The sequence below is a fragment of the Prionailurus viverrinus genome, chromosome D2, assembly GCF_022837055.1.
Source record: "Prionailurus viverrinus isolate Anna chromosome D2, UM_Priviv_1.0, whole genome shotgun sequence".
Classification (NCBI taxonomy): Eukaryota; Metazoa; Chordata; class Mammalia; order Carnivora; family Felidae; genus Prionailurus; species Prionailurus viverrinus.
This window is the reverse complement of record NC_062571.1, coordinates 46,555,752-46,582,384: the sequence shown is the minus strand read 5'-3', so window position 1 is coordinate 46,582,384 and position 26,633 is coordinate 46,555,752. Positions and strand designations below refer to the sequence as shown.

Genomic DNA, 26,633 nt, shown 5'->3' with positions numbered 1-26,633 from the left:
CTTTCCTGTGCAGAAGCTTTTTCTCTTGATGAGGTCCTGATAGTTCATTTTTGCCTTTGTTTCCCTTGCTCCTGGAGATATGTCTAGTAGGAAGTTGCTGTGGCCAAGGTCAAAAGGGTTGTTGCCTGTTTTCTCTTCTAGGATTTTGATGGTTTCCTGTCTTACATTTAGGTCTTTCATCCATTTTGAGTTTATTGTTTGTATATGGTGTAAGAAAGTGGTCCAGGTTCATTCTTCTACAGGTCACTGTCCAGTTTTCCCAACACTATTTGCTGAAGAGACTCTTCTTTCCATTAGATATTCTTTCCTGCTTTGTCAAAGATTAGTTGGCTGTATGTTTGTGGGTACATTTCTGGGTTTTCTATTCTGTTCCATTGATCTATGTGTCTGTTTCTGTGCCAGTACCATACTATCTTGATGATTACAGCTTTGTAATACGGTATGAGGTCTGGAATTGTGATGCCTCCAGCTTTGGTTTTCTTTTTCAACATTACTTTTGCTATTTGGGGTCTTTTCTGGTTCCATACAGATTTTAGAATTGTTGTAGCTCTGTGAAGAATGCTGGTGTAATTTTGATAGGGATTGCATTGAATGTGTAGATTGTTTTGGGTAGTATCCACATTTTAACAATATTTGTTCTTCCTACCCAGGAGCATGGAATCTTTTCCCTTTTGTGTGTGTGTGTGTGTGTGTGTGTGTGTGTGTGTGTGTCTTCTTCAATTTCTTTCATAAGCTTTCTATAGTTTTCAGTGTATAGATTTTTCACCTCTTTGGTTAGGTTTATTCTTAGGTATTTAATGGTTTTTGGTGCAATTGTAAATAGGATCAATTCCTTGATTTCTCTTTCTGCTGCTCCATTATTGGTGTATAGAAATGCAGCCGATTTCTGAATGTTGATTTTATATCCTGTGACTTTGCTAAGTTCATATATCAGCTCTAGCAGTTTTTTGGTGGAGTCTTTCGAGTTTTCCACATAGAGTATCATGTCATCTGTGAAGAATGAAAGTTTGACTTCTTCCTTGCTGATTTGGTTGCCTTTTATTTCTTTTTGTTATCTGATTGCTGAGGCTAAGACTTCCAACACTCTGTCGAACAACAGTGGTGAGAATGGACATCCCTGTCATGTTCCTGACCTTATGGGTAAAGCTGTCAGTTTTTCCCCATTGAGGATGATATTAGCTATGGGTGAAAAGAGTTTCTATTTTTAAGATTAGGGAGAATTGAGTATTCTTATGTTATGGCAGAATTTGTACATAGGGAGAGATTAATTATATATATATATATGAAAATGTCATTTCAAAGAAAAGACTTAGGAGATAGAAGGTGTGGAGTTGAATGTGGAAGGATTAATTTCGATCAGGGAGAAAGTAAAGAATAATGAAACATGTTGATGTATCTAAGTACCCATTTTATTTTTTAAAATGTTTATTTTTTGAGAGAGAGAGAGAGAGAGAGAGAGTTCAGGGGAGGGGCCAGGGAAAAGGAGAGAGAGGATCAGAAGCAGGCTCTGCGCTGGTAGTGCAGAGTCTGATGTGGGGCTCGAACTCACAAACCACAAGACCATGACCTGAGCTGAAGTCGGACACTTAACTGACTGAGCCACCCAGGTGCCCCATAAGTACACATTTTAAAAGAGAATTAGTTGAACGAATTCTTGCTTCCTGGCTTGCACTTTCCAGAAGGGGGTCTGTTTATACTAAGGCAGAGAATTAAGATAGGGTCTAAATGAGGGTGGTGGTTCAGAATTAGCTGTCGTGGAAGAAAAGTAGAGGAGACTCAACAGGGACATACATCACAGTATTTTCCACATGGCTCTGTGCTGATATCAGAAATCCCAGTGACCTCAGTACTTTTCTCTCACAGCCTGGGTAAAGGAGGAAAGAAGGGGCGTAGGTAGATTGATCCAAGATGGCTAGTTTGCAAGCCAGATAAATGTGGGAAGAGATGGAGTTTGTGATCAGACATTGGGACTTCAGAGTGATCCCTTTTGAAGTGGGCCAATTCTGGGTGCTGACAACGGAAGTACATGGCTAAACTGAAATAAAGATGAATGTCAACTGAATAACTAATATGGATTATCAGAGATTCTTTAAAAAATGTGTACATTGTTTGAAACCATGAACAGCGAAATATATTTCTTTTCTAGTGACAGTGACCCAAGCATATGGGCCACCAGTGGCTTCCTAAGAGACAAGTGGAGCAGTGAGGATGAAGAACTTGCAGGGCCATCCCAGACTGTCCCTCCTCAGCTCCACGGTATGACTTCATCCTCTTTTTATTATCACATTCTTGAAGAAGCTATATTTCAGAGGGATGAACCAAGAAATTTCTAATATAAATGTGGGAAAGAGCTAGGAAAAACTTTTTTAGATGGAGCAAACATGATTTCCTAGGATTTTTTTAAGAATGAAGAAAATGTTCCACACCTCACCTTCATAAGGGCAAATCTCTCCCTTTCTTTAAATATTTTAATTTACAGTAAAACCTTGGATTGTGAGTAACTTGTTTTGAGAGTCCTCAGCAAGACAAGCAAACGTTTCTAATAAATTTTAACTTGAAAAATGAGCGATGTCTTACAATACAAGTAATATGTGATGCCGAATGTCACATGATCACAACTGAGCTAATTGTTCTTGAAATTTGCTTTGTTATACAAGTGCTTTGGATTACAAGCATGTTTCCATTCTAACAGACTTAGAATGAATTATGCTTGCAATCCAAACATGTCAATTTAATAAAATGAGCTATTTATATTTTCTTATACTAGGAATTATAGATTTGTGTAGACTTGCACATGACCTGCTTCCTCATTTTTTAAATTTTTATTTGTTGCACAGTATATATACTTTGTAAGTAAAATAATAACTTTTTTTTGGATTACACATAGGGTATATTATGAGGAAAAAATAAAATACAAATTGTATAAAAAATAAATCATAATACTGAAGATAGTCGAAATTTTTGTGTATATGTATTTACATTTGTATATAATGTAAACATAAATATAACCATGAACATACATAGATTTACATATAAAGTTATAAAAATTATAAAAACATATGCATTTATATATATGTAAAATTTTTGTGTGAGATTGGGGAATCCCATACCTCAAAAACCTTGGAGCTAGAGAGGACTATAGAGATCACCCATTTCAACCTTAGATCAAGTGCCAGAATCATCTTGTCTAATGACTTCTTTAAAGTTGGAAAATGTCAAATCTACTGAAGGCAATCTCACACTTATGTAATTATTAAAATACAGATCTGACACAAAAATAGTTAATGAGAAAATTAGCATACAGTTCTGTAAGGTTAGACAAAAGGTCTACCACCACCGTCAGCATATAGTGCATTTCCTTCACCCTTTAAATTTCTCTTGTACTGTTTTGAGTCTTCCTCTAACCCAACACAAGCACCTGACAACCAGTAATCTCTTTTCATTCTTGTTAGTTTTCTTTTCCAAAGTGTTGTATAAACAGAATCATAAATCTGTTGCCTTTTGAGTACAGTTTTTTTTATAATGCTATTGATATTCATGTACACCATTGCTTTTATTGGTATTTAATTTTTTTTTCTGAATAGTATTCCATTGTATGGCTACACCAGTTTGTTTATCCACTCACCAGTTGAGGCACAGTTGGGTGTTTCCACATTTTAACAATTATGGATAAAAAACACTACAAACTTTCACATACTGGTCTTGTGTAAAGCTACATTTTCATTTCTTTAAGGTAAATGTATCTATGATTGGGATTTTGAAATTGTAAGTGTATATGATTGACAAATTGTTTTCCAAAGGGGCTGTACAAATATGCTTTTTACCTTTTTTCCTCCTAATTTTTCTCTTAGAGTTTCAGTTAAGGTAATTTTTATCAACTCATCTTCAAGTTTATTGCCTCTTTCCTCAGCTGTGTTAGTCTACTCCTGATGAACCCATTTGAAAGCATTCTTCAGCTCTCACAAAGGTTTTGACTTTATCTTATAGTTTCCTTCTCTGTTCAAATTCCTTATCTGCTCATGTACTTTGTTCACCTTTTCCATACAGCTTTCACATATTAATTATAGTTATTTAGAATTCCCTCTCTTATGATTCTAACACATGGGTCATTTCTAAGATTTTTTTTCTGTAGATTGCCTTGTTCTTTTGATAGTGATTTTGTCATTGTTGCTGCTTCTTGTATATCTTGTAAATTTTGATAGAGTGTTGATGTTGGGTGTAGAAGAGTAGAGATTGAGATAAATGGGATTTATGCCTATTCCCCGTTAGGCCATTAGTATAGGTACTTGAGTTAGTGTGTTTAGGACATGAGCTGGACTTTGCTTTTGTGTTGCTGTCATGACCTACAGTGAACTATTAACTTAAAATTTAAATCTTTCTCAAGATTTGAACTGTACTTAGGGTGGCAACTGCAATGCTGGAGTTTCCCTTCTCATTCCTGTTCCATTCTTAGCTTTAGGCCTTCCCCATGTACCTGTGCTTCAAAAGTGCTCTTCCCTACACTCATGGCCCTGCTCTAGTGGTAGGTAGCCTGGTGCTGGCTGGCCTGGAGAGGAAGGCAGGTAGTGTTTTGTGGTCGTAGTCCAGTCTCGGCCTTAGGCAAGTTCTCTGTTCCTGGTTGTCAGTGGAGGGGCTTTGTCAGTGATGCTGCCTCTCCTCATTATGGCATTCAAACTCTGCTTTATATTTTTGGTAGGTTTACTGTGGGAGGAGGCTTCCTGTCGGAGGAGGTTTCCTTAGTGGTGAGAGACTTACTATAGTATTGGTTTAGGATCTTGAGCTTAAGACTGTTTCCTGCCCTTCCTCCAGGAGTGGAGTGTTTTTCTTTTGCTTGTCCCAGAGGCGGTGATTCTTCACCTGTGCACAGTGGGGTTTGCTGCTGTTCTGCCTGCAAATGAAGACGTTTCTTCAATGCGGAGGTGTAGGTCCAAGTAACGGCTTTATACGTTTTCTGCAGTAGTAGTAACTCTTCTCCTCCAAGCCTGTACCACCGAGGGAAAGATTCCTTCCATTTCCTACTCTGTTTCCTTTATTTTTTGCTTTTTAATGAGCACCTATTGGAGGCCTGTTGAGTCTGCAAGAGTGTTGCAAAACTCTTTTATCTGTGGCTTCCCGGAATTTTAAATTATCACATTAGGCCACATTCAGCCTTCAGGAATACATCAAGTTTTTTTTTTTTTTTTATCTGAATACTTCTTTTACACTTGTATGGTGTCTGGCATCTCTTTCTCCCATTAGCTGCTACAAGGAACTTGTGTTGGTGACCTGTCTCTCCTTGGAGGCATCTGTCTTTCCTTAGACTTCAGACTACTTGGTTGTCCTGCAGCCACAGCTCTCCAGTAGATTTTTTTTATTGGTTTTTATTTTGCAGTTTTCAACTTTTACATGTTGTTAGTGTATGGGTGATGCTTATACCAGCTTTCTACGTTTTAGGCAGAAGTGGAAGTTTTAATACAAATTTATTTTTAAAATAAAAATGAACACATTCCTTTGTAAACATGGCTTTTTATTTTTATTTTTATTTATTTTTTTTCAACGTTTATTTATTTTTGGGACAGAGAGAGACAGAGCATGAACGAGGGTGGGGCAGAGAGAGAGGGAGACACAGAATCGGAAACAGGCTCCAGGCTCTGAGCCATCAGCCCAGAGCCTGACGCGGGGCTCGAACTCACAGACCGCGAGATCGTGACCTGGCTGAAGTCGGACGCTTAACCGACTGTGCCACCCAGGCGCCCCAACATGGCTTTTTAATAAACACATATTTACCCAACAGTTTTTAAAACCTAAATGATACTTCATTGTATGAGTGCACAATTATCCGCATAGTCAATCTCTTCTTGTTGGTCAGTTAGGGTAGTTCTTTTAAAAATATTATTATAATATAAAGTAATATGATAAACATCCATGGAACTGAACCTTTGGGGAAATTCTTGGATTGGGTTGGAAAAAAGAAGGAAAGCTTTATTCATGGTACTGCTGCTGCAGCAGTAGCAGGAAGCTTATGATCTAAGATCAGTGTCTAACCAAGCAGGTGGTTTTGAGAGCTGAGATTCGGAGCGATGAGGAACAAGAAACTTGCAGTTGGTATATTACGGGTTATTCTTTTGAGTTCTGTCTGTTAAGATATGATGATTAGGTGGTTTTGTTTTGCTTTATTACAGTCTTGCAATGGCAACTAATATCAGTGCTATGTGACATTGGTTTCTGTATGATAAGAGAGTGGCATGGCCCGGCCCTCAGAAGCAAGGCCAGCTCCCCAGGGAGAGCAGACAGGAGCTGCTTTTTCTTTCCCAGTCCCCTTCTTTTCCCCTCTTTTTAATTTTCACTTTAGGGTTAGGTCTGTCCTGGGGTCTGTTACTGAGACTGAGATCTGTACTAATAAAGGATTAATGCCAGAAAACATAAAGAACTACAAATTAATAGGTAAAAGACAATAGGAAAAATGGGCAGAAGACATTGCTATGGACTACTTTTTCGCCCTCCCCCCAGCTCCCCGAATTCATGTTGGATCTCCAATGTGATGACAGATGGAGATGGGGCCTTAGGGAGGTAATTGAGTTCAAATGAGGTTATGAAGGTGGAGCCCCATGATGGCATTGGTACCTTTATAAAGTGATCAAGGAACTAGAGCTCTCTTTCTATAACGTGGGGATGCAGGAAGAAAGCAGCCATCTCTAAACCGGAAAGAGGGCATTCACAGAGAATTCAACCATGCTGGCACCCTGAGCTCAGACTTCTAGCTTCCAGAACTGTGAGAAAGAAATATTTGTTGTTTAAGCCCCCGAGTCTATTACTTGTTGTAGCAGCCCAAGTACTGTTTAAGCCCCCGAGTCTGTTACTTGTTGACCAGACAGATGTCAGTAGGCACTTCACAGAAGAGGAAATCTGAAAAAGGTACTCAACCTAATTTTTAATCAGGGAAGTGAAAATCGAACCACAGTGAAGCAACAATTTACAATGACTAAATTGTTAAAAATTTTAAAATGTGACAGTAGTTCTAAGTGCTACCTAGAAAGGCAAATCTTTCCCTTCATTTTTAAAAAAATAAATGTAAAGCAGATTAAGAGGTACAAACTTCCAGTAATAAAATAAACAAGTCATGGGGATGTAACGTAAAGCATAGGGTGTATAGTCAATAATGGTGTAATAACTTTGGTGACAGGTGGTAACTAGACTTATTGTGGGCATTATCTTATAATGTACAAAGATAAAAAATGACTATACAGCTTAAGCTAATAGATATTGTATGCCAATAGTGCTTTAATAAAAAATTTTGTAGGCTAGTTGGGCTCTTGCTACATGTGGTATTTTAAATTATTTTGTTCATTCCCACAACCCCCCCTTTTTTTGTTTCTACAAATTTTTATTTAAATTCCAGTTAGTAAACATACAGTGTAATATTAGTTTCAGTTGTAGAATTTAATGATTCATCACTTACAGTGCTTATCACAAGTGTCCTGTTTAATGCCCACCACCTATTTAACCCATCCCCCGCCCACCTCCCTCCATCAATTCTCAGTTTGCTGTCCATAGTTGGGTCTGTTTCTTCATTTGCGTCTCTTCCCACTCCATGTTCATCTGCTTTATGTTTTAAATTCCACATATGGATGAAGCCATAAGGTATTTGTCTTTCTCTGACTGACTTACTTTGCTTAGAATTATAGTTTCTAGCTCCATCCACATTATTGCAAATGGTGAGATTTCATTCTTTTCCATGGCTGAATAATATTCCATTGTGTGTGTGTGTGTGTGAGTGTGTGTGTGTGTGTGTGTGTGTGTGTGTGTGTGTGTATATATATATATATATATATATATATATATATATCTCACATCTTCTTTATCCATCATCAGTTGATGAACATTTGGGTGCTTTCCATAGTTTGGCTGTTGTTGATAACGCTACTGTAAATATTGGGATGCATATACCCCCATGTAAATTTTGAAATTCAGATTGGAGTGGCAACATATTCATTTGGGAAGTATTGCCATTTTTATGATACCAAGTTTTTCCCTCTGTGTAAAAAATGAGGTGTGTCAGGAGATAAGCTATAGTGTGTGTGAACTACAAAATGGCTATTGTTTCAGGTTCACTGTCCAAAGTCTCACATAAGAACCTCTCTTGTCAATCATCTTAACTGGAAACATTTAGGAAATGGAATTCTGGGAGAAGTTCAGCCTAGCCATATTGACATATTGGAAAATAACCACAGTCCATCTTTTGTCAACTTGGCACCCACATGTATCTCTTTAAACCATACCTAATCTCCAAATAAAAACATATGTTTCCATCTACGATGATACAGTTATCCTGTGTGCAGCTGAAAACACCTTCTCACCCCATCCTCAAAAGAGAATATAAAAATCTCCCTTTTGTCTTTTTTTCTCTTTTTAATGTTTGTTTATATTTGAGAGTAGGAGGGAGGGAGAGAGAGAGAGAGTGAGAGAGAGACTGAGTGTGAGTGGGAAGGGGCAGGGAGAGAGGGAGACACAGAATCCAAAGCAGGCTTCAGGCTCTGAGCTGTCAGCACAGAGCCTGGTGCAGGGCTCAAACTCACAGACCTCGAGATCATGATCTGAGCTGAAGTTGGACCCTTAACTGACTGAGCCACCTAGGCTCCCCTCCCCTTTTGTCTTTGAGTGATGTCTTCCTTGTTCAGCTGATTAACACTTCGCCTTTACTATCCTATAAAAGAAAACAAAAATATGTGGTTAATTTACATATTTGAATGTATGTGAATACTTGATATATTGTGTCAGACATTTATATTGAAAAAGGAAGACTTACTTGTAACTATTATGTCCTCATTTGTGCAGCTGGTCACAAGGTTGTATCTGGTAGAACTGCCTTCTTCTACTAATTTGGTATTCTCTTTGACCCCAACAAGCACCTCAGTTGGTTGTGGTTCCTTGTCTGGTAGGGTGATGCAAACCTTCATCCCTTGATCCCTTCATCACTAAGCTAGTAGCAGTCATGTCTAAATTTAACTGTTATCATTTTCCACTGACTTTAATCACTGTAAAGGCACTCTAGAAGATCACCTGCATTCTCAACATACTCCTTCTTACCCCTGCTGTTTAGTAGGAACCCAATTTCCCCTTGATAATTAGAATTAGTCATATCAAGCATTATAGTAGCCCCTCTTTTTCTGTCAGTTTGGTAGCATGGGGAGCCCAAAATGGGCTGGTGGCATTCTCAACTTCTAACGTTATCAATAGGATCATTGTAGTGTTCTCTGATGGAACCATTTCTCCGTTTAGGTCTGCTTTGATTTCTTTTATCAGTAGTTAGTGTGTTATAGTTTTAAACATACAGATCTTGTACATATTTTGTTAGACTTTTATCTAAGTATCATGCATTTTGGTGCTATTATAAAATACTTTAACTTCCATAGTTCACTGCTGGTATATAGAAATATGATTGATATTTTTGATATTGCCTTTGTATCCCTTTACCTTATTAAATTCACTCTTAATTCTAGGAGTGTTTTTGTATATTCTTTTTGGAATTTGCCTATGTAGACACTCATGTTATCTATGAATGGACACGGTTTTATTTTTCAACCTTTCTAATGTATATGCTTTTCATTTCTTTTTCTTAACTTGTTGAACTAGCTGGGACCTTTGGTGCAACATTGAAAAGAGTAGAGAGAGTGGGCTCCGTTTTAGGGGGAAAACATTCTGTTTTTCATCATTAAAGAATAATGTTAGTTGGAGGATTTTTGTGGATGTCTTTTATCATATTAAGGAAGTTCTTTCTAGTTTTAGTTTCCTGGAGTTTTCATCATATGTGCATGTTGAATTTTTTCCCAGTGTTTTTTTCTGTATCTACTGAGATGATCTTATAGGTTTTATTCTTTGGTTTGTTGATATGGTGACTTATGGACTGTTGGTATTTGATTTTCAAATGTTGAATTTGCTTTGTATTCCTGGGATAAACCCAGCTTTGTGTTTTTTCCTTTTTATATGTTGCTTGATTTGATTTGTTGGTATTTTGTTGAGGTTTTTGCATTTACGTTTGTGATAGATATTGATTTGCAATTTTCTTTTTTGGAGTGCCTTTTTCTGGTTTGAGTATCAGGGCAAAGCTGCCCTCATAAAGTTGGTTTGGAAGTACCCCTCCTATTTTATATTCTGGAAGAGTTTGTACAAAATTATTATTATTGCTCTCTTAAATGTTTGCTAGAATTCAGTGAAACCATCTGGTCTTGGAATGTGTTTTTAAGGTTTTAAAATACATATTTGTGTTCATTTTCTAGGGTTTTCATAACAAAGTACTAGTGGCTGAGTGGCTTACATAACAGACATGTATTTTCTCACAATTCTGGAGGCTAGATGTTTAAGATCAAGGTGTTGGCAGTTTTGATTTTTTCTGAGGCCTCTTCTTGACTTGCAGATGGCTGTCTTCTCCCTGTGTAGTATCTGGGAGCTGTGTTTTTTGTTTTTGTTTGTTTGGGTTTTTTTTTTGTAAGGATACTAGTCATATTATGAGGGTGCACCCTAAAAATCTTACTATCTTAATTACCTCTTTAAAGATCCTATCACCAAATACAATCATATTCTGAATTATTAGAGGTTAGGACTTCAACATATAAAATTCTGGGGGGGGGGGGGTGTGGGACACAATTCAGCCCATAACAATATTCAATGTTTTTAACTGATAAAGGACTATTGAATCATCTTTCTCTTCTTTAATGAGCTTTGGCAGTTTGTCTCATCAATATAAGTTGTCTAATTTATGGAATTAGAACTGTTTATAATATTCCCTTATTAACTTTGTAATGTCTGTAATATCTGACTTGATACCCTCTGTTTTATTCTTGATGTGGTAAAGTGTGTTTTTTCTCTTTGTTTTGTGATCAGTTTAGAGATTTTCATTTTTTTTAATTCAGTGTAATTTTATTTATTTTGATAATTTTTAATTGAAGGATAATTAGCAGTGTTATATTAGTGTTGGGCGTACAATAAATATAGTGATTCAATACTTCTGTACATTACTCAGTGCTCATCACAATAAGTATAATCATTATCTGTCACCAAGCAATGTTTGGACTATATTCCTCATGCTGTACTTTTCATCTTCATAATTTATTTATTTTGTAACTGGAAGTTTGTACCCTTTAAGCCCCTTTACCTATTTCACCCATCCTTCCACCCACCTCCACTCTGGCAACCACCAGCTTATGCTTTCTATTTAAGAGTGTGTTATTTTGTCTCTTTTTTTCCTGTTTTGTTTCTTAAATTCCACATAAAAGGGAAACCATATTGTATTTGTCTTTTTATTGATCTTTTCCATGAACTAGCTTTTTTAGTTTCAATTATTTTTCCTATTGTTTTCAATTTTATTGATTTCTGGTAAGTTATTTCTTCTGATCTAATATAAGCACTTAATACAACAGATCTTCCTGTGAATACTGCTTTAGTAATACCCCCAAATTCTTGATGTGTTTTTATTTACATTCCATTCAGAATGCTTTTTCATTCCCATTGGCTACAGCTGGAACAGTTTGAGCACCAATACAATGTAGCATTGGATTATAACTCAAAGGATGAAATAAATGTCTGAGTCCATACTAATATAAAAAAATAATTGAATATATAAATAAATGGGGAGAAGAAAGAGATGCAGAAGAATTCCAAATAAATTATGTTGATATTCCACTCTAAAGTAGATGTATTCCACTCTAATGTAGATGGAGCATAACATCCCATCCCTTAAGTGTGTGTTGTATATAGTGATTTTCTTCTAAAGAGTACAGTATGGAAAGAGGGATAAAAAGAGGACCTTTGTAGTAAAGAAACATGATACACAGCTGCAACAGGTGAACAAGGTCAACATCAGTCATGTTAATGGTAGGTCCCCTTGATATGTTGTGATGAATATGGCACTTTACCTCTGTGATCTTCCCCAAAACTGATAACCCTAAGCTAATTATGAGAAAAACATCAGACAAATTCCAATAGAGGGGCATCCTAGAATATATCTGATCATTACTCCTCAAACTGCCAAAATCATCAAACACATGGAAAGTCTGAGAAAGCATCCCAGCCAAGAGGAGCCTAAGGAGACATGAGAACTAAAGATCATATGGATTCCTAGATGGGATCCTGGAACAGTAAAAGGATATGAAGGAAAACTAAGGAACTCTGAATGAACTATGGACTTCAGTTAACATATTAATAATAATGTATTAATATTGGTTAATTAAATTCTTTTTTTAATGTTTATATATTTTGAGAGAGAGAGAGACAGAATGTGCATGCACACAGAGTGGGGAGGGGCAGAGAAAGAGGGAGGGACACAATTCGAAGCAGATTCTGTGCTTTCAGCACAGAGCTTGATGTGGGACTCAAACTTGTGAAGCATGAGATCAGGATCTGAGATGAAATCAAGAGTCAGACACTTAACTGACTGAGCCACCCAGGAACCCCCAAATCTAACAAATGTACTAACCTAGTTTAATTGTTAATAATAGGAGAAACTATAGCAGAGGATATATGGGAACTCTCTGTACTACCTACTAATTTTTTTGGTAAACATAGATCTATTCTAAAGTCTGCTTTTTTAAAACTTGTTCTCTAATTTCTCTTGTGACTTCTTCTTTGATCCATGGGTTATTTAGAAGTATGCTTTTAACTTTCTTAATATTTGAAGATTTTCTAGGTATGTTATTGATTTTTATTTAATCTCATTATGGTCCAAGGGCATAATTTATATTAATTCTTTTTAATTTGTTAAGGTTTGATTTTTGACCTAGAATATGGTCTATCTGGTGAAGGTACCACGTGCACTTGAGAAGAATTTTTACAATGTTGTTGGACAGAGTGTTTTATAAAGGCCAGTTAGATGACGTTGTTGTTTAGTTCTTTTCTGTCCTTGCTGAATTTCTGTGTACATGTTCCATTGATTCCTGAGTGAAGAGTTTTGAAGTCTTCAGTGATAATTGTAAATTTTCTTTCTTTTTTTTTAACACTATCAGTTTTTCATGTATTTTGAAGTTCTGTTAGGTGCATACTCATTTAGCACTGTTACGTCTTCTCTGTGATTTGACCTCTTTATCATTAGCAATTATCTCTTTAATTTTTAGAGCAGTTTTAAGTTCACAGCAAATTTGAACAGAAGGTACAGAGATTTCCCATATTCTCACTGCCTTCACATATGCATAAGCTCCTCCACTATCAGTGCTCCTCACCAGAGTGGTGTATTTGTGACCGATGAATCTGCACTGACGTAGCAATACCACTCTGAGTCCATAATTTATGTTAGAGTTCACTGGTGGTGTTGTATATTCTATGAGTTAGGACAAATGTGTAAAGACATGTTTTCGCCATTTTAGTGTCAAACAGAATAGTTACACTGCTCTAAAACTCTCTTTGTTCCCCTTATTCATCCTTCTTCCCCCAAGTAACGACTTTTTTAACCCTGGTAATGTTCTTGGTCTGAAGTCTACTTTGTTTTTGATATTCTCTGATGTTAATAGAGCCACTCCACCTTCCTTTGATTAGTGTTCCCATGGTGCATATTTTTCCATCCTTTTACTTTTAACTTGCCTACATTTTTGTATATAAAGTGGTTTCTTATGGGCATTGTATGATTGGGTCTTGCTTTTTCACCCAGTTTCCTGATTTCTGTTTTTTTAATTGGTGTATTTAGACTGTTTGCATTTATATTACCGTCTTTTAACTCTACCATCTTGCTAATTGCTTTCTATTTATTCTTTCGATTCTTTATCTTTTTTCCTTTTTTTTTTTTTTTGCAGATTTCTCTAGGATTATTTTGTAATAGCATTTTATTTTCCCAATGGGTTTTTAGTTATACCTCTTTAAAAGTGTTCTCTTGGTTGCCCTAGGATTTATAATATATATACATCTTTAATTTTTCACAGTCTGTTTTTTCTATCTTCAAATAACATTATAACACTTGGCAAAAGGACCTTCCAATAGTGTCTTCCTAATTATTCCCGTGAATCTTTTGTACAATTGTTGTCAAATGTTTCTTTTACATAACAATAATTAGGAAAAATATGTATTCAGTGCTTTAGATAGCCAGTTACCCTCCAGGAAAGTGAAAATTAAGGAAAAAAAGAATTTTATATTTATCTACTTTCATGGAATTTTTACAACTTTTCATTTGTGTAGAGTCAGTTTCCTGTTCTGTAGTATATTCCTTCTGCCTGAAGATCTTCCTTGAGCATTTCTTACAGTGCAAGTGTGCTGCTAATGAACTCTCAGTATTTGTCTGTAAAAGTGTTTATTTCTCCTTCATTTGTTCTGAAAGACATTTTTGTTGGTTGTAGGATTCTGGGTTGTCTTATAACTTGTATTGTTGATGATGAGCTTTTGTATCTGAGGCTTGGTGTCTTTCATTCATTTTGGAGGATCCCCAACCATTGTCACTTCAAATATTTCTTCTGCCCAATTCCACTCCCACTCTCTGTTCTATTTTGGGTTTCTAATTATAGGAATATTAATCTGTGTGATATTGGGCTGTAGTGCTTGGATGCTGTCTACTGTGGCTTCCCTGACTCTTTTTTCTCTTTCAGTTTGAGTAATGCCTATTGACCTATTTTCAAGTTTGCGGATTCTTTTCTAGTCTGTATCAAGCCCATAGATAAGCCCACTGATAGCATTCTTTATTTCTATTATAGAAATTTTCATTTTTAGGATTTCTGCTTGATTTTTTATGGTTTCCCTAGCTCTGATGAAATTCTGCATTTGTTTATGCATGTTGTCCACTTTTCCACTGAAGCCTTTAACTTCGATCTTACTTATTTAAAATTCATTGTCTGATAGTTTTAACATTTATGTTGTATCTCTGTCTGGTCCCTTTGATTGCTTTATCTCTTGGCAGTTTTATTTTTTTACTTTACTTGCTTCTTTGTGTACATATAATTTCTTTGTTGAAATCTGGATATCTTGTGTTCTAGAGACTGGGGTTAATAGGAATAGGCATACCTCTTCCTTTTGTAGGCCTTCAGTCTGGTGAGTTAAGTCAGTTTAGTCAGGAATTGAGCAGGGTTTGAGTTTTTATGTTGCTAGGGTTACTCCTAGTGCATCACCAGCTTCAAATTCCTGTATTGCTACCTTGTGCTTAGAATGGAAAATGCCAGAGGGTTTATTTCAATGTCTACCCTCTGCTTTAGGTCTCCGCATTGCACTTGAACCTCAGAGAAGGTTTCTGTCAATGACCTTGTTCATTTCCCAGCAACAGAATGCTCTTGTTTGTAATTATGTTACTTGCTAACCTAATTGGGGGTGGGAGTGCATTCTCTGTTGTCTTTACTGAGCATTAGTTGTAGACAGGTGCAGTGTCCCTGCCTTCTCAGTTACCTGTCTTTTCTTTAGGGGTAGAGGATATGTTATGGTCTGAGCCTAGGATGCTTTCCTCCCCTCCCAATTCCCAAAGTTATTGTGTCTTAACTTGTGTTTGTGGACAATAGAGTTTGCTGCCCTTTTCCCAACTTCTTCTGTTTCTGATCCTTAGGGAAGATAGGGGAAAGGAACTGGATGGGACATCATACCTTGCCTGTAGAAGCTGCTGCTTCCCTCTCTGCGCTTGTACCAAGAAGGATGATTTCTGGAGTTCCTCACTGTATCTTAAGTTTTCATTCTGAACTTCTGATGATGTCCATACATGCACTATCTTTTATTTTTTGTCTCTTCTTCCACAAACCATGAGATCATGACCTGAGCTGAGATCAAGAGTGGAACGCTCAAATGACTGAGCCACTTGCGTGCCCCTGTAATCATGTAGTTTTGATCTTTATTTTCTTAGGTCTGTAAACTTATTTTTTACCTCATTCTTTTTTTTAATTTAATTTTTATTTAAGGTTATGATTTAGCATTCGTTGGGTTGAATCCAGAAATCCCTATTTTCTTTCTTTCTTTCTTTCTTTCTTTCCTTCTTTTTTTAATATGAAATTTATTGTCAAATTGGTTTCCATACAACACCCAGTGCTCATCCCAACAGGTGCCCTCCTCAATGCCCGTCACCCACTTTCCCCTCCCTCCCAACCCCATAAACCCTCAGTTTATTCTCAGTTTTTAAGAGTCTCTTATGGTTTGGTTCCCTCCCTCTCTAACTTTTTTTTTCCCTTCCCCTCCTCCATGGTCTTCTGTTAAGTTCCTCAGGACCCACATAAGAGTGAAAACATATGGTATTTGTCTTTCTCTGTAGGACTTATTTCACTTAGCATAACACTCTCCAGTTCCATCCATGTTGCTACAAAAGGCCATATTTCATTCTTTCTCATTGCCACGTAGTATTCCATTATGTGTATAAACCACAATTTCTTTATCCATTCATCAGTTGATGAACATTTAGGCTCTTTTCATAGTTTGGCTATTGTTGTAAGTGCTGCTATAAACATTGGGGTACAAGTGCCCTATGCGTCAGCACTCCTGTATCCCTTGGGTAAATTCCTGGCAGTGCTGGGTCATAGGGTAGATCTATTTTTAATTTTTTGAGGAACCTCCACACTGTTTTCCATTATTTTCAAGGCACTTCCCAGGTGATATTGATACAAATGTAGATGTGGCAGGGCACCTGGCTGGCTCCACTGGTTAAGCATCTGACTTGGGCTCAGGTCATGATCTCACAATTTGTGAGTTTGAGCGCTGCATTGGACCTGTATTGGCAGCTCAGAGCCTGGAGCCTACTTCGGATTCTGTGTCTCCCTCACTCTCTGCCCTTCTCCCAGTTGTGCTCTGTCTCTCTCTCTCAAAAATAAACAAACATTAAAAAATTTTTTTAAAATGTAAATCTGGCCTCTTTTCTGATGCTTTCTCCATCTAAACCTCTGTCCCCCATAGGTGTGACCTCCCCTCTGGCTCTAGGGTAAGACCTGGGGAGGCATCAGAACTGAGATGTAGGGGAGTTTTGCTGGCACTGGTAGGGGACAGCTAGGGAGGAGCTGGAAGGATGGCTTGAATTTTGCACAAAGGTTTTTTTGCACCCTAGTCTGTGCACTTGGGTTGAGGTTGCTGCAAATGTTGTATAGTGGCACCAGTGAGCACTCTAGCTGATTCTTCAGCACTCATTTCATCTCTTTTCCATCGAGCTGCAGCAAGGCAGGTTGAGAAATTGCTTTTAACTCAGGGTGTGAACCTGAATGATCTGAGGATATGCCAGTTAGGTTTTGCCAGTTTTGTTTTGCCAGCTATGTTTCAGACACTTGGCCTGCCTGAAATTCAGGTAAAGGTTTGTTGGATGCTTTGGGGAAACTTTGTCCTTGCATTTAAGAAATAGTTTGTATGTGGGGCGCCTGGGTAGCTCAGTCAGTTAAGTGTCCAACTTCTGCTCAGGTCACGATCTGGCAGTTCATGAGTTCGAACCTCTCATCGGGTTCTGGGCTGACAGCTTGCAGCCTGAAGCCTGCTTTGGATTATGTGTCTCCCTCTCTCTCTTCCCCCCTCCTACTTGTGCTCTGTCTCTCTCTCAAAAATAAACATTAAAAAAATTTTTAAAAAAGAAAATAAATAGGTTGTAAGCAAGAAAATACATGGCTCTGATTGCTGTTGACCATCTTTTTGTGACCATGAGGAGAATCTAGCTTTATAATAGCAGCTGGTCTCTGGATAACAGACTATAAGTGATGCAAAGAATCTGGGTTGTTAGTAGTATTTTAAAAATTGTAGTAAAATACACAGAACATAAAATTTATCATCTTCACCATTTTTCTGTGTACCGTTCAGTGGTATTAAGCACATTCTTACTGCTGTGCAAGCAATACCACCATCCATCTCTAGAACTTTTTCCTCTTCCTCAACTGTAACTCCGTACCCATTAAGTACCTAACTCTCCATTCTCCCTCCCCCAGCCTCTGACAACCACCATTCTACTTTCTGTACTGTGAATTTGACTACTTTAGGAACCCAATATAAGAGGCCATTCTGTTTTTTGGGGGGCATCTGGGTGGCTCAGTCGGTTAAGTATCGATTGGACTCATGGTTTTGGCTCAGGTCATGATTTCGCAGTTTGTGAGATTGAGCCCCACATCTGGCTCTGTGCTGAGAATAGCTGAGCCTGCTTGGGATTCTCTCTCTCCTTCTCTCTCTGTCCCTCCCCGCTCGTGTTTCTGTCTCTCAAAATAAATAAATAAACATTAAAAAAAGAGGCCATTCTGTTTTTTAAAATCTCACTTTTAAACTCATTTAAAATAATTTATATTCCATTACTTCTTCCTACAGGTAATAGATCTACAATATAAGTTATGTTCCATTCAGAATGGATTAATTTTTTTTTGCCTACCATATTGCATTGTCATTTTTTTTCTTCATCTTGCATTTTATTTCCATCTTGCTCAGTAACATGTATAGTTCTGCATCTCCTTGATTTTTCAGTTTGAGCATGAATGACTTCTTGTTGATTCTCATTCCATTTGATTTGATTAGTTATCTTCCATTATAAACTACACTTTGAGGGCTGGATTTTGCCTGAGCAGATAATGACAAATGGGCAGAAGGGTTAGGGGAAAAGGAACAGAAAACTCACAGGGTGTGGATGAATTGTTGTATTGAAGATATTATAGATTAGCTTACTCAGCTTTGATCACATCCTTCTCTTAACTTGTCTTTCTGTATGGCCCAGGCAGGAAAACTAAAAATTACATTTCCCGGAAATCCTGAAGTTATGTGGGTTTGACCAGTTGTATGCACTTAGCCAAGACTTAAATCTGTGGAGAAGCTCTCAAGTTGCTGGTACGCACCATAACACGCATGGTATTCCTTGTGTCTCATTAAAACTGAAATGGTACATCACTAGCACCAACAGTTGTGGTGCTGACTTTCTAATTCCTCCATGGTTGCTATAGTAGTGTCACCCAGGAGCTAGTGGTTCGAGCAGCGGTGTCCAGCTTCCTCAGATTCCTCCTTACAGCAAAGCTAGTAGTTTTTGTGGTAGACCATTCTGCAGTGTTATTTTTGGACCATGTTAGGGGGGAAGCACCTGTTCTTCAAACCTGTCCAATGATGTCGCACCAAATAGCTAGAAAAGAACTGCCCCTCTGCAAAAATCCCATTGCCATTATTGTAGCTGAAGCCTGACCTGTCCACCTTGATTGGAATTCTTGGACCAGGCCGCAATAAAAAGAAACCAAATTCAAAATGATGTTAACCACAGCAATATATTTTCTCCCATAATGGAAGTGCAGAGGTAGGAAGTGTTCCAAGTTCAATTTGATCAGTTTCTCAGTGATGTCATTAAGATCATAGGTTCTTTATGTATATTTTTTTCATATTTGCTGTATTCAGCTCATTCCTTTTATGTCACAGTAGGGCTGCTTGTAATAATCAGGGTCTTATACATCTGTATCTATGTCTGGGCAAGGGATGGAGATGAGAGAGAGGCTTGCTTCTCTTCCTTGCCTGCAAGCCCTGAATATACTTCTTGCTTCCCATTGGATCAAGTCATCTACATATTGCTGAATTATTCACTGGCAAGGGAGTCATTGTGGAATGATCACTTATGGCTTTAACTAACCATCAGGGTAGAATCAGTGTTGGAGAGTCAACAACAGTGTCCATTACAATCATTCTACCTTTTCTTTCGTTTCCTCTCTCCCTTCTCTCAGCTTTTGTTCTAGCAAGGCTGGAATACATGGGAAGCTCTAAAGATTTTTCTGTTGGGCATCAACGATGATCAAGATGGCTTCTACTCTTGCAGAACTTTAGCTCCCCCTCTAGGCTTCCTAGATCTCTTCTCATATTCAGGTTAGAGATATTTGTGAGAAATTTTAGGATTTCTGTGACTATCTCTCCCAACCAACAGTCCCTCACTTCCACCCCTACAAAGAGCTTTTGGTTAAAATAGGGTTCCAAGACAAGAAGAGTTTCACAGGGCTGTGCGCATTCTTAGAATTTTTTACTTTTTATCCCCATTCTTTTGTGGAATTGCTTCTTGTATATATATATATACATATATATATATGTATATATATATATGTATATATATATATATATATATATATTTGCTGGTGTTTATTTTTGTTCGTATTATTTGGCTTTGAAAAGAGATTTTGAGAACTGGTTTCACATGAGCATTTTACTTCAAAATTCTGAAATTTTAAAAATATTCTTTTAATACTGACTTCTGGATTTATTGCATTTTGGTCAGTGGACATGATCTGTAAAATTTCGGCTGTTTGGAATCTAGATTGTCAACATGACATAAAACATCATCATTAAAAAAAACCCTCCATGTGTACTATTGAATAGCATGTATTCTCTTCTATTATTATTGGTTATAAGTGTGTAACTATATAATGTATATATATGCATATAATACATAGTTACAAGTTATATATTATATATTTTTTTAGTCTTATTAATGATATCACATAGAGCCTCTCTATCCTTGTGGGGGGTGTATTTGTGGTGTATGTCTGTGTGTGCATGAGTGTCCTTGATCTATTTTAGAGTGAGAATTGTGTTAGACTCTCCACATCCTCTCCTCTCAAACTCTAGGGGTGTTAAATACTTGGTCTGAGGGAAGACAAAAGTTCTCACTTTTTCCCATCCGAGTCTTGTTTGCACATGCTTGCTGTGCATAATTGTCAATACATATACTCAATTCACATTGTTAAATAGAACACTTCTCAGTCTATAGCATCTTTTATTTATATAGCACTTAACAGTTTTTCCAAGAATAGTGGGTTTTGTGTAATTTCAAAGTACATAATCATGGTTTTTCAAACCAAGAATACTTTCTTTCAAAGTAACAGATTTCTTCACTTCTGGAAACACAAATTTCCAGTAATCCATAGGTGGCTGTGCCTTTATTTAAGAAAAAACAACAACAGAAAGAAAATCTCCCTTCACATACATACAAGTAACTTACAAATGTGAATTTTTCTTTTTCTTAGGTATACAAATTGTTTCTGAAAGGGAGCTAGCTCAGCTGGCTCATGTTCGACCATTAATATTCAGTTTTCATGAGCAATTAACCATCAAGGATTGTTTTAATGTGCTTGAGAAAAAAGTAGCAGAATTTGAAATCCTCCAGGAATTTATGGTAAATATTTGGTTTTAACAAAAGTCTCTGATTTTCCACATTACTACTAGAGGGTTTTTTTTTTTCTGTGTTTTTTAAATTGAGCACTTTGTCTTTGTTTTTAAATATTAAGTTTGTTTTTAAAGAAATAGGTGTACATAGTTAAAAAAAGTGGTTAAATAGTATAAAAGGTTATAAAATGGATAAAGTATCTTTCTTTTTCTCTCTTGACTTCCTAGGCTCCCTTTCCGCTATTAACTTTGTCATCCAAATGTCCAGAAAAGCATTAGCATGTACTTTATTCACCATTACCCTTTCCTTCCTTAAAAAAAAATGTGTCACCTGAGAAATAATTTCCAAATGTATTATCAGTACATATAGCTCTATCTCCTAAAATCTCATTCTTTTTAAGGGTTGCATAGTATAGTTAATTGTATAGCTCTAAAGGCCTTCTTTTCTTTACGTAGTCCCCTATCATGCTCATTTAGATTGTTCTAGGCTACTATGAACAACAGCTACCCCTCTTCATATGCCTGTACATATGTATGAGTATCCTTTTTTTTTAATGAAAGACTCCATCACGAGTGTATCTTTCTTTGTTTTTTGTTTGTTTTTTCTTTTAATTTTTTAAATATTTATTTATTTTTGAGATAGAGTAAGAGAGAGAGACAGCACGGGGGAGAGGGGCAAACAGAGAGGGAGACACAGAATCTGAAGCAGGCTCCAGGCTCTGAGCTGTGAGAAAAGAGCCCGATGTGGGGCTTGAACCCACAGATCATGATATCATGACCTGAGCTGAAGTGGGACACCTAACCGACTGAGCCACCCCTGTATTAGTATTCTTTAGAACAAATTACTAGGAAGACCACCAGTATTTTGTGCTATTTAATTTTTGGATCTTTGCTTATCTCTTACATGACAAATGATTTCTTGTTGATGATCTAATTGACACTTATTTGAGAACAGAGGAATTACTTTCCATATTTTTTTAAGCCTTTTATATTTATTTTAGTGAACTGTTAGTTCCAATTCTTTGCTCAATTTCTGTTTATTCTTTTTCTTATCAATTGATAGCTTTATATAATGAAGATATTGTCTCTTTTGTATGTGCTTTATATGGTAACTTTCCTCCCTTGTTGTTTGTGCCACACATACATGTGCGTGCATGCACATGCACATTTAGTAAGAAGAGAGGTAATTTTTAGTGGTCAAATATGGCAATCTTTTGGGACTTCAGGGTTTTCTGTATCCTTTAGATGCCCTTTCACTCTAAGATCATAATTATTTCATGTTTCTTACTAATATCTTTTAAAATGTATAAATTTTTTAAAATGTATAAATCTTTGATCCAACTAGAATTTAATTTTTTATAAGGTATTTGTTAGGGACCCCACGTTATATATCTATCCTCTTGTCCCAAGATCCTCTTGAAACTTCTATTCAGTGATGTAAAAGGCCACTTTTATTATATACTGAAGTGATATATACATTTTAATGTATTCTTGGACTTCTTCCATTGATTTGTTTATTCATATGCTGTTGCCAAACTCTCTTTTTTTTTTTTTTAATTTTTTTTTTTAACGTTTTTCTTTTTTTTTTTTTTTGGGGGGGGGACAGAGAGAGACAGAGCATGAACAGGGGAGGGGCAGAGAGAGAGGGAGACACAGAATCTGAAACAGGCTCCAGGCTCTGAGCCATCAGCCCAGAGCCCGACGTGGGGCTCGAACTCACGGACCGCGAGATCGTGACCTGGCTGAAGTCGGACACTTAACCGACTGCGCCACCCAGGCGCCCCAAACTCTCTTAATTAGTGTAGCTTCATGGGATCTTTTACTGTTTGTTCAGACTAGTCTTCCCTCATTTACTCTTCTTTTACAGAATTCTTCTAGTACTTCCTACAGATATTTTTTCCCAAGTTAATTTTAGGATTAATTTGCATAAAAATTAAAAGGGTAAAAATCTTACTATCCTACTGCTTAACACCTTCTCTAGCTTCTCATCGGCCATGTCAGTAGTTGCCAGCGCTTATTTAAAGACTGGTGGTGCCAGGTTGGCTACCGAAGGGTTACTGAAGAGCTTTTGAAAAGTATAGACTCACAGGCTTTATCCACAAATATTCTCATAGACTAGGACTGGATACATCTCTGCTTCTTTTGTATATGAAACAAGGCCTTCCTGGGTAGTTTTCGTTTTCCTCTGGGCTAGATCATGTTCTCTGTTCTCTTGTTATCATCCTATTCACTATTTCCCCAAGAGGAGATGTATGCCCCCGGGCCTTTATTCCTGTCCGTTTACCTGGAGTGGTACCTGCTCACCTCCGCTCTCCTTGCCTTCCGCACACACACATACTGTCATATGACTAACTTTTAATGGCAGTCATCAGTGCTACCATCATACTAGCATCTCTGTACATTGATCTCATAGGTCCCCCTCTGACTGCTCTGATAGCTCCTTAAGGATGGGAACATTTTCAGGTTCATCTTTGTATTCCAGTATCTAGAAAAGTGCTGAGTACGTATTAAATGTTCAATCAGTGTTTACTGAATTCACACTTGGTAATGAAATTTTTTTGGAAGGGAGAATTCCTTAATTGATATCTGATAATTCCTTCATGGGCCAAGGAGTAAATTGTGAGTCTGCTTATATTTTTTTTGGTTTATATGTTTATATATATATTTTTTGCTGTTATTTTTATTTGTTTGCTTATAAAATGATAGATTTATGGGTAAGTCCAAGAAGGGAATGTTCTGTATTGGCTTTGTTATGAAAAAGTAAAAATATTGAAGTTTAAGGGAAAAAAGCATCTTTAGAGAGATTAGCATTTTCTTATCAAACAACTTGTTGATTGACATCTCAAATTTGAGGTATTTTCTATAGTATTTTTTTTTAATGTTTATTTGTTTTTGAGAGAGGGAGACAGAGCATGAGTAGAGGAGGGGCAGAGAGAGAGGGAGAGACACAGAATCCAAAATAGGCTCCAGGCTCTGAGCTGTCAGCACAGAGCCCGATGCGGGGCTCAAACCCACGAACCACAAGATCATGACCTGAGCCAAAGTCAGACACTTAACCAACTGAGCCACCCAAGTGCCCCTTTATGTAGTATTTTTTAATGCGGTTTTGACTTCACTTATCATACAACACATTTAACATTGGGTCATGCCATATAGAGAGAGGTTTAAGGATCATGAACACTAAGCAAAGGCAGATTTTTTTTCTTGTTTCTTTTTGTTGTAGTAAATATGTGACTTATATTTCTTACCTTTTAAAGACTTTAGATTTTCAGAACCTACCTGGTGAGTTCAACTCTGGGAATGACCTACGCAACAGAGACAAAAACAGATATCGAGATGTTCTTCCATGTAAGCTAAAAATGGTTTTATTTTCCTGTTTACATTGCGGGAAAGATAAAAAGTGGGTTGTATGGCTTTCAGTATTAGGCATTTTGACCTGTGGTCATGACAAAGAGCTCTGGTAGCTAGCTAGTGGGTGGCCTGGGCATATTCTTAAATATGCTAGAACATGGTCAAGTTCAAGTCTTCTATTCCAGGTACTTCTTCCAGCAACTAACATAGGGTTATTTACAGAAGTCTTTAAACCTTCTTCTTAGGCATATGCTACTTGTCAGGCCATGAACTATATCCAAAATATAAAGTCTAGTAGTCTGAGACACCTCTCACTTTTGGTACCCCAAGCCCTAACCACCTTCCTTGGCCATTTTGTTTAGACACACGGATACAATGCAGCTATTTATATCCTCTGCCCTGGACAATAAAACTGCCAGTCTACCCTGCAATAGGAGGTTGCTCTTTGATTTTCTCTAAGGGCCCTCCACATTGCTTCCCTGTACTGGGTGAAGCTAGTGCCCCTCTCCTTCCCACCCAGTTGCTCACAGGATTTATCTGTCTCAGGCCATCCAAAGAGTAGAAACAAAATACAAGACATTTTTAATTTTAGGCAGGAAATCTCATTCTATGCCTCGCATTCCTTTCAAAGTAGAATATTTTTCGTGTTACTTTACCATTTTTCTTCCTCCATCTTGACCTTTCTCCTTCCTCCTATATCTTATTTACTGTAACCACCCAGTTGTCCACACCAGAAAACTTTGAGTCACGTGCAATATTCAAAAGTGGTCACAAAGCCCTTTTAATTCTACTTCCTTAATACCCCCAGAATCTTCCCCCATGTCTCAGTTCTAACCACTGCTTAGATTGAGCCGATTTCATCTCTCGGCTGGTCTGTCTTCTTCACTGCTTCCATGCCCATCTACTCACAGCAGCTACTGAAATGACTTTCCTAAAACACAAATCCCTTCCAAGCTCTTCTTTGGCTCCCTGTTACTGTCATGGTAAAGCTCTTTAGCATCATGGCATCCATTCCACCTCTGTTGCCACAGCTCTCTGACAGAACCTCTTTTGGTTTCTGGAATTCATTCTCTTTGTCTCCAGGCCTTTGAACCTGTGGTTCTTGCAAGAACCACCCATCCTCCTTTCTTTTCTGAGGTAATTCCTACTGTTTTTGAGAGCTAGCTCAGCCCGACCTTCCTTGTGTTCCTCAAAGCTAGGTTTGGTGTTTCTCTAATAGTCTCATACCACCTTGTGACTGACCTCCCCAATTTACCAAATTATATTTTATTTATCTATTTATGCTCCTGTTTCTCCCACTAGACTTGAGGTGGTTATCATAGAAATGAGGGTAGAATAGTGACTGCCATAATTAGATAAATACCTTTATGTTTAGTTGGTTCATTCAGATCTAAAATAGCTTTATTATTATAGACTAATGAGTACCTTCCCAGATAGTTAAAATATTAATTCTGCTATCTTCTGTGGGGAGAGTGTGCAGAAGTACATTGATGAATATTCCTGAAATCAGGGTAATGTTTAAGAGATAATACCAACAATTTGGTGCTAGTCTGAGAAGTCAGAGGTTCCAGTTATGTAATTCCTACACCTACATGTGCAGTTAGCCCTCAAGGAACCAAATGCAAACAAGACTTTAAAAATGAGGATTACAAGAAGCTTGTCTTAGGATATGGGGTACATTTGACATTTGATCTGGCTTGAACTCTTTACTCTGGGTACAAGAAGAGTGACAACCAAAGAGAAAAGAGATGTGAAGATACAAAAAGTAAAGTTCAGTGATTAGGAAAACAGTATGGCATTTCTTCAAAAAGTTAAAAATAGCACCAGCAATTACACAACTAGGTATGTTATTCAAAGGATACAAAACTACTGCACCCCAATGTTTATAGCAGCACTATCAACAATAGCCAAAGTATGGGAAGAGTCCAAATATTCATCAACTGATGATTGGATAAGGGGATGTGGTACACATATGTAATGGAATATTACTCAACCATCAAAAAGAATGAAATCTTGCCATTTGCAGTGGCATAGATGGAACTAGAATGTACTATGCTAAGCAAAATAAGTCAGTTAAAGACAAATACCATACGATTTCACTCATGTGGAATTTAAGAAACGAAATAAGTGAATATAGGGGAAGGGAAGGAAAAAATAAAATAAAAGCAAAAAGGGAGGCAAACCACAAGAGACTCTTAACTCTAGAGAACAAACCAAGGGTTGCTGGAGGGGAGCTGGGTTGGGGGGATGGGTTAAATGGGTGATGGGCATTAAGGCAGGCACTT

General features: G+C 37.2%; 1 protein-coding gene across 8 annotated transcripts in view; it reads left to right on the top strand.

Moving 5' to 3' along the window:
• Positions 1 to 26,633, top strand: part of PTPN20 (protein tyrosine phosphatase non-receptor type 20) — a 123,684-nt gene that overhangs the window by 60,597 nt on the left and 36,454 nt on the right. For 6 of the 8 annotated variants that reach the window (XR_007145485.1, XM_047826223.1, XM_047826222.1 and 3 more), the window contains 3 exons: positions 2,147 to 2,256; positions 20,859 to 21,007; positions 24,255 to 24,345. Coding sequence is in view for 7 of the 8 variants with exons in the window: in XM_047826223.1 (XP_047682179.1) it covers positions 2,147 to 2,256; positions 20,859 to 21,007; positions 24,255 to 24,345 (350 nt within the window). In the remaining variant the exon portion in view is untranslated. The remainder of the gene's footprint in view (positions 1 to 2,146; positions 2,257 to 20,858; positions 21,008 to 24,254; positions 24,346 to 26,633) is intronic. The other 2 variants (XM_047826228.1, XM_047826227.1) reach the window with 2 other exon arrangements.